At 39.6% G+C, this 7,434-nt stretch overlaps 1 protein-coding gene across 1 annotated transcript; it reads right to left on the reverse strand.

Moving 5' to 3' along the window:
• Positions 1–5,031: 5,031 nt before the first annotated feature.
• Positions 5,032–6,048, reverse strand: LOC115525892 (olfactory receptor 4S2-like). The gene has a single exon (XM_030333300.1). The coding sequence runs from the start codon at positions 6,046–6,048 to the stop codon at positions 5,032–5,034; it is 1,017 nt and encodes a 338-aa protein (XP_030189160.1).
• Positions 6,049–7,434: the final 1,386 nt, after the last annotated feature.

Raw genomic sequence — 7,434 nt, forward strand, 5'->3', positions numbered from 1 at the left:
GCTCTGGTAACCACCTCCTACTGTTTCCAGGTTTCTACTGTTTCCATGAATTTGACTTAATTTTCTTTTTTCTTTTCTTTTCTTTTCTTTTCTTTTCTTTTCTTTTCTTTTCTTTTCTTTTCTTTTCTTTTCTTTTCTTTTCTTTTCTTTTCTTTTCTTTTCTTTTTTGGTTCCACATATAAGTGATACTATGCAGTATTTGACTCATCTCATTTGGCATAATACCTCAAGGCCCACCCATGTTGTTGCAAATGGCAGGATTCCGTTCCTTTTTATGACTTAATATTCCATTGTATATTTGTGTACCCCATCTTCTTTATCCATTCAACTGTGGATGGATGCTTAGGTTATTTCTTTTTTGGGAGAGGTTTTTTTTTTTTTTTTTTTTTTTGAGAGAGAGGTTACAAGTGAGCAAGGGCAGAGACAGAGGGAGAGAGAATCCCATGAGAGGCAGAGAGAGAGAGAGAGAGAGAGAGAGGGAGGGAGAAAACTGGGGCTCACCCAAAGTGGGGCTTGTGCTCACCTGAAGTGGGGCTTGAGCTCACCCGATGCAGGACTTGAACTCTTGGATTGTGAGATCATGACCTGGGCTGAGGTCAGATGTTTAACCAACTGAGCCACCCAGACACCCCTTTTTTTATTATTTATTATTCTTTTATTAGAAAGAGCGAGTGAGCAGGGGAGAGGGGCAGAGAGATTGTGAGAGAGAATCCCAAGCAGGCTACATGCCAGGCATGGAGTCTGACCAGGGGCTCGATCCCATGACCCTGGGATTATGACCTGAGCCAAAATCCAGAGCCAGACACTCAACTGACTGAGCTACCCAGGTGCCCCTGTTGGGAGGTTTTTGATTACTGGTTCAATCTCCTTATTAGTAATTGGTTTGTTCAGATTTTCTATTTCTTTATGTATTGGAAGGTTGGCAGGTTGTATGTTTCTAGGAATTTATCCATTACGTTTAGATTGTCCAATTTGTTGGCATGTAATTGTTCATAGTACTCTCATAATCTTTTGTATTTGTGTGATATGATTTGCAATTTCTAATTTTTTATTTGAGTCCCTTCTTTTATTTTATTTCGTAAGTCTTGCTGAAGACTTATGACTTACTTGTTTTTTTCAGAAAACTACTTCTTAATTTCATTGATCTTTCCAATTGTTTTTTAGGTATCTATTTCGTTTGTTTCTGCTCATCTTTGTTGCTTCCTTCCTTCTACTAATTTGGGGTATTGTTTCTTCTTTCTTTTCTAGTTTTTTTGAGGCATAAAGTTAGGTTGTTTGAGATTGTTCTGTTTTCTTAAGTAGATATTTATTGCTATAAACATCTCTCAGAACTGTTTTTGCTGCATCCCATAAGTTTTAGTATGTTGTGTTTCTGTTTTATCGACTCAAGATATTTTTAAAATTTCTCTTTTAATTTCTTCTTTGACCCATGGGTTATTCAGTAGCATATTGTTTGATCTCTGTATATTTATGAATTTTTCACTTCTCTTCTTGTAATTGATTTTTATTTTTTCTTTTATTTTATATAATTTTTAAGTTTATTTATTATAAACTTATAATAATAAGTTAATTATTCTCTGAGGGGCAGAGAGAGAAGGAGAGAGAATCCCAAGCAAGCTCTGTGCTGCCATCATGGAGCCTGATGCAGGGCTAGATCTCATGATTGATTATGAGCCAAAATCAAGAGTCGGACACTTAACTGATTGAGCCACCCAGGTGCCCCTTGTAATTGATTTTTAGTTTCATACCATTGTGGTTGAAAAGATGCTTGATATGATTTCAGTATTCTTAAATTTATTACGACTTGTTTTGTGGTCTCACATGTGATCTCTTCTAGGGAAAGTTTCATGTGTCCATGAGAAGCATGTGTATTCTTTTGCTTTGGGATGGAATGTTCTGTAAATGTTACAGCCGTTTGGTCTAATATGTAGTTTAACTCCAATGTTTCCTAATTGATTTTCTGTCCGGATGATCTATCTATTGACGAAAGTGGGGTGTTGAAGTCCTCTACTATTATTTTATTGCCATCTCTTTCTCCTTTCAGGTCTTTTAATATTTGCTTTATGTATTTAGGTCTTCCTATGTTGGATGCATAGATATTTACAAATGTTATATCTTTTTGTTGCAATGACTCCTTTATCATTATATAATGACCTTCTTTGTCTTTTATTATAGTCTTGGGCTTAAAGTCTGTTTTACTTAATATAAGTATAGCTACTCTTGTTTTCTTTTGGTTTCCATTTGCATGGAATATTTTTTTCCATTCCTTCACTTTCAATGTGTGTATCATTAAGCTGAAGGGAGAATTTTGTAAGCAGCTTATAGTTGGGTCTTGTTTTTTAATCCATTCCGCCACTCTGTATCTTTGATTGGATAACTTAGTCCATTTACATTTAGAGTAATTATTGTTAGGTATGGACTAACTACTGCCATTAATTGTTTTTTGGCTGTTTGTAATTCTTTTCTTCCTTTCTTCTTGTCTTGCTCCCTTGTGATGATTTTCTGTAGTGATGTTCCTTTCTCTTTTGTGTATTCACTGCAGGTTTTTGCTTTCTGGTTACCATGAAGTTTACATAAAATATCTTGTGTTTATAATAGTCTATTTTAAGCTCATAACAACTTAAGTTCAATTATATACTAAAGCTACATTTTTACTCCTCCCCTCATTTTATGTTTTTGATGTCACAATTACCTGTGTATCCATTAACAAATTATTGGGGTTATGGTTATTTTTAGTACTTCTGTCTTTTACCTTTATACTAGAGTTGTAAGTGATTTATTACCTACTGATTTATGCCATTACAGCACTGGAATATTCTGAATTTAATTGTATTTTACCTTTAGCAGTGAGATTTATACCTTCATATGTTTTCATGTTACTAATTAGCATCCTTCCAGTTTAGCTTGAAGAACTCCCTTTAATATTTCTTCTAAGGCTGGTCTAATGGTGGTGATTCCTTTTGCTTGTCCAAAAAACTCTTTATCTCTCCTTCAATTCTGAAAGATAGCTTTACCAGGTCGAGTATTCTTGGTTGGTAGTTTTTTTTCTTTCAGCACTTTGAATATACCATGCCACTCCCTTCTGGCCTGCATAGTTTCTGTGAAAAATGTGTGGATCATCTTATGGGGGTTCTTTTATATGTAACATGTCGTTTTTCTCTAGGTGCTTTAAAGTTTGTCTTTAACTTTTGACAATTTAGTTACAAAGTGTCTTAGTGTGGGTCTCTTTCAATTCATCTTATTTGGAACTGTCTGAGTTTCCTGGGTCTGGATCATCTATTTTCCTTCTCTAGGTTAGGGTAATTTTCATGATTTCTTTGAAAAAGCTTTCTGCCCCTTTCTTTCTCTCTTCTCCTTCTGAGACCCCTGTAATGTGAATATTGGTCTGCTTGATGATATCCTATAGTCCCCTCATGTTATCTTCTCTTTTTCATACTTTTTTCTTTTTGGATGAATTCCACTGACGTGTCTTTGAGTTTATTGATCTTTTCTTTTGCTTGATGTAGTCTGGTATTGAACCTCTATTGAATTTTTCAGTTCAGTTTTTGTATTCTTTAGCTCTGTGATTTCTCTGGTACTTATATTTTCTTTTTGTTGAAATTCTCACTTTGTTCATGCATCGTTCTCCTAACCTTGGTGAGCATATTTATGACCATTATTTTGAACTCTTTATCAGATAAATCACTTTATTTCATTAAGGCCTATTTCTGGAATTTTATCTTGCTCTTTTGTTTGGCACATATTCCTCTGTTTGTCTGTTTTCCTTGACTCTCTGTTGGTTTCTGTGCATTAGATAAAAGAGCCATCTCTCCTAGTCTTGATGGAGCGGTGTCTTGTAAGAAATGAACCTAATTATTCAGCCTGGCCTGAGCTTTTGGTTTTCTCTCAAACCTATGTGCAAGATGCTTTCTTTGTGTTTAGTGGCTTTCAGTAGATGAGGGTGAACCACGACCTGTAAGTGTCCCAAAGGGGAGGATCTCATCAAGAAACAGGCTGATTGAAAGCCAGACCCTTAGGCAGTAGCTTTTAAAGTATATAAATAAGCCTCTTTCAGGAACGACTGGGGAATGGGCATTTCTGTCTGTTTCCTTTGTTCTAGGACCTGGTTAAGGAGTGTTTCTTTGTTTGCTGCAGTCCTATGGGACCAGTGAATGCAAGCCCCACTGCCCACAAGAGTCAGGTGATTGAGGGGGGCATACTCTGGGAGCAGCCACAAAACCTGGGGCACCAGATAAGCTCCTGCCAGGGGGACACTGATCACCTGGAATGGGCCAGGGAGAGAAGGTGGAGATAGTATCCACTGGCCTTCTTGGTCTTTAGGGAGGATTGCAGTCAGCCCCTAGATGTGTGCTAAATTAGAAGCCTGAATCTTAGGCGTTGGCTTTTAAAGTATGTAAATAAGCCTCTTTGAGAAGAAGACTTGGAGAGAGGCATTTCTGCCTGCTTCCTCTGGCTGAGCCTTGGGGGACCACCCAGAGTGTGTCCTCATGAGCCCGTTAAGAACTGTTTCTTTGCTATAATTTTGTGGGTCTCATGGATGCAAGCCATGTTGGCTTTCAGAGCTCCATACCATTGGCAGAATGCTTTCACCTTCACTTCCACGCCATTCAGTTCTCTATACAACCCTGGGAAGTAGTAGGAAATGTAGTTTACCTCCATTTTAAAATGAGATAAAAGACGAAAGGTTAGCAAGATCAATGTCAGCATTTGTTTTTGGTATCAATCCTGTATGTTTTAATATTATTCTAATATATTGGTAATATTTCTTCATATTCCTTTATTAGAATATACATGCCTGACATTCCACATCGCTTGGAGGCTATTAGAGGCAACCGTACTATGTGTTATGAAATGGACTGTGTTTAGGTGTCAGATTTCTCTGTATAAACATTGAGTGCACTCAGGGCCATGAGACTGTCTCTTTGCCTAAAGTCAACTACTAGTGACTGGTAGAATGGGTCCTTCGAAGTAGGTCTTTAGATTTCAAATCCAAGGCTGTGCTATATTGCACTGTTTCTCATGGGATGAAGTTTAAGAGGTGACGACTGACTTGTTTCCAGCAACCCTTTTGGAAACTGGTACAATGCAGGCTATACCAGCCCCACTAAGCTTCACACCAGAGTCCCTCTTATTTCTGTCCAACAACCTTCCGACCCACAGTCTTTTCATGGCATTTTTCACCTCTGTGTTTCTCAGGGTGTAGATCAGAGGGTTTAACATGGGTGTGATGATGGTATAAAACACGGCCACCATCTTGTCCTCAGTAAAAGTGGTGGAAGGCCTTAGGTAGATGAAGAGGCAGGGGACAAAGAACAAGATCACCACTGTGATGTGGGAAGCACATGTAGACAGGGCCTTGCGCCTCCCCTCTGACGAGCGGGTCTTAAAGGAAAGCAAGATGACAATGTAAGAGCCCATAAGAATGACAAAGCAGCTCAGTGAAATCATGCCACTGTTAGCTATCACAATGAGCCCCACCATGTATGTCTCTGTGCAAGCCAGCTTCAGTAAAGGGTGGACATCACAGAAGTAGTGGTCAATCAGGTTGGGGCCACAGAACGGCAGTTGTACAGTGAGGATGGTCTGGATGAAGGAATGCACAAACCCTCCTAACCAACAGGTTACCACCAGTATAGAGCAGACCTTCCGGTCCATGATGGTCATATAGCGCAGAGGCTTACAGATAGCCACGTACCTGTCATAGGCCATCACTGTGAGAATAAAGATCTCTGTGCAGCCAAACAGATGGCAGAAAAAGAGCTGGACCATACAACCAACAAAGGAGATGCTCTTGACTTTGGCTTGGGAATCAATAATCAGCTTGGGGGCTGTAACAGAGGAGTAGCAGATGTCGACAGAGGATAGGAAGCTGAGGAAGAAGTACATTGGAGAGTTGAGATTGGGACTCCTTTGAATAGTCATTATAATGAGAAAATTTCCAGTCATGAGTGTCATGTAAAAGAGTAAGAACAGAAAGAAGCATAGTTGCTGCACTTTCTCATTTTGGGAAAGACCCATGAAGATAAATTCTGTGACATTATTTTCCATGGAAACTAGGAAGCTCACAAGAGGGAAATACAGTGTGACTTTACCTATAGGAAAAAAGTATGAAAGACAATTAGATTTGGGCACATGGTACCATAACATTGTTATTGTTTTTTTAAAAATTATTCTCTGGGGCGCCTGGGTGGCTCAGTTGGTTGAGCGTCTGACTTCAGGTCAGGTCACGATCTTGCAGTCTGTGAGTTCGAGCCCCGCGTCAGGCTCTGTGCTGACAGCTCGGAGCCTGGAGCCTGCTTCAGATTCTGTGTCTCCCTCTCTCTCTGCCCCTCCCCCACTCATGCTCTGTCTCTTTGTCAAAAATAAATAAACATTAAAAAAACTAAAAAAAATTATTCTCAAAATTTGTCACTTAAGGTATTGGTTTGGGTAAAGTATGTTTCTTGAAATTATCAGAGATGGGGGACTGTGTGGGAGGAGAAAGAGAGAGAGAAAGAGAAAGGAAAAAAGAAAAGTCTGACAGGCTTTAAACAGATTTAGGAATACAGTCTAGGCTCTCCTCCTGTGTCAGTAGTCCAAATTATTGTTGCTCCGGAATTTAAATTAAATCTCTCTGTTAAATTAAGCCTCTGAGTGGTAACCCTCAGTCTCTTTACTCCAGGATGCTTTTCATCCTTTTTTTAGTTGATGTATGGAATTTACAAGAATACACACACACACACGCACACACACACACACAAACACACACATTTGCGATCATAAGTAAGTCTTAAAATGTACACTTTGAGTCAAATCTAGGATGTAACTAGCTTTTTTTTTTATGTTTATTTATTTATTTTTTTTATAGAAAATTTTTTTTTTCAACGTTTATTTATTTTTGGGACAGAGAGAGACAGAGCATGAACGGGGGAGGGGCAGAGAGAGAGGGAGACACAGAATCAGAAACAGGCTCCAGGCTCCGAGCCATCAGCCCAGAGCCTGACGCGGGGCTCGAACTCACGGACCGCGAGATCGTGACCTGGCTGAAGTCGGACGCTTAACCGACTGCGCCACCCAGGCGCCCCTTTATGTTTATTTTTGAGAGAGAGAGAGAGCACGAGCAGGGGAGGGGCAGAGAGAGAAGGGGACAGAGGATCCAGAAGCAGGCCCCACGCTGACAGCAGCGAGCCTGATGTGGGGCTTGAACTTACAAATCGTGAGATCATGACCTGAGCCAAAGTCAGACGCTCAACTGGCTCAGCCACCAAGGAGCCCCCTAACTAGCCTTTTTATGAGACCCCTTGGCTTCCCAAATTCCTGATAGCCTGATTAGCTTTGTTGTATTTTAGATTATTCTAGGACTTCACTCTTTGTCGTTTCTTATATGTCTGAAAGTCAGGAAAAATGCATAGAGGCTTCACAGAAAGGGACTGCCACCTGCAAGATCCTCAAGAC

Source organism: Lynx canadensis, chromosome D1 (genome assembly GCF_007474595.2).
Source record: "Lynx canadensis isolate LIC74 chromosome D1, mLynCan4.pri.v2, whole genome shotgun sequence".
Lineage (NCBI taxonomy): Eukaryota > Metazoa > Chordata > Mammalia > Carnivora > Felidae > Lynx > Lynx canadensis.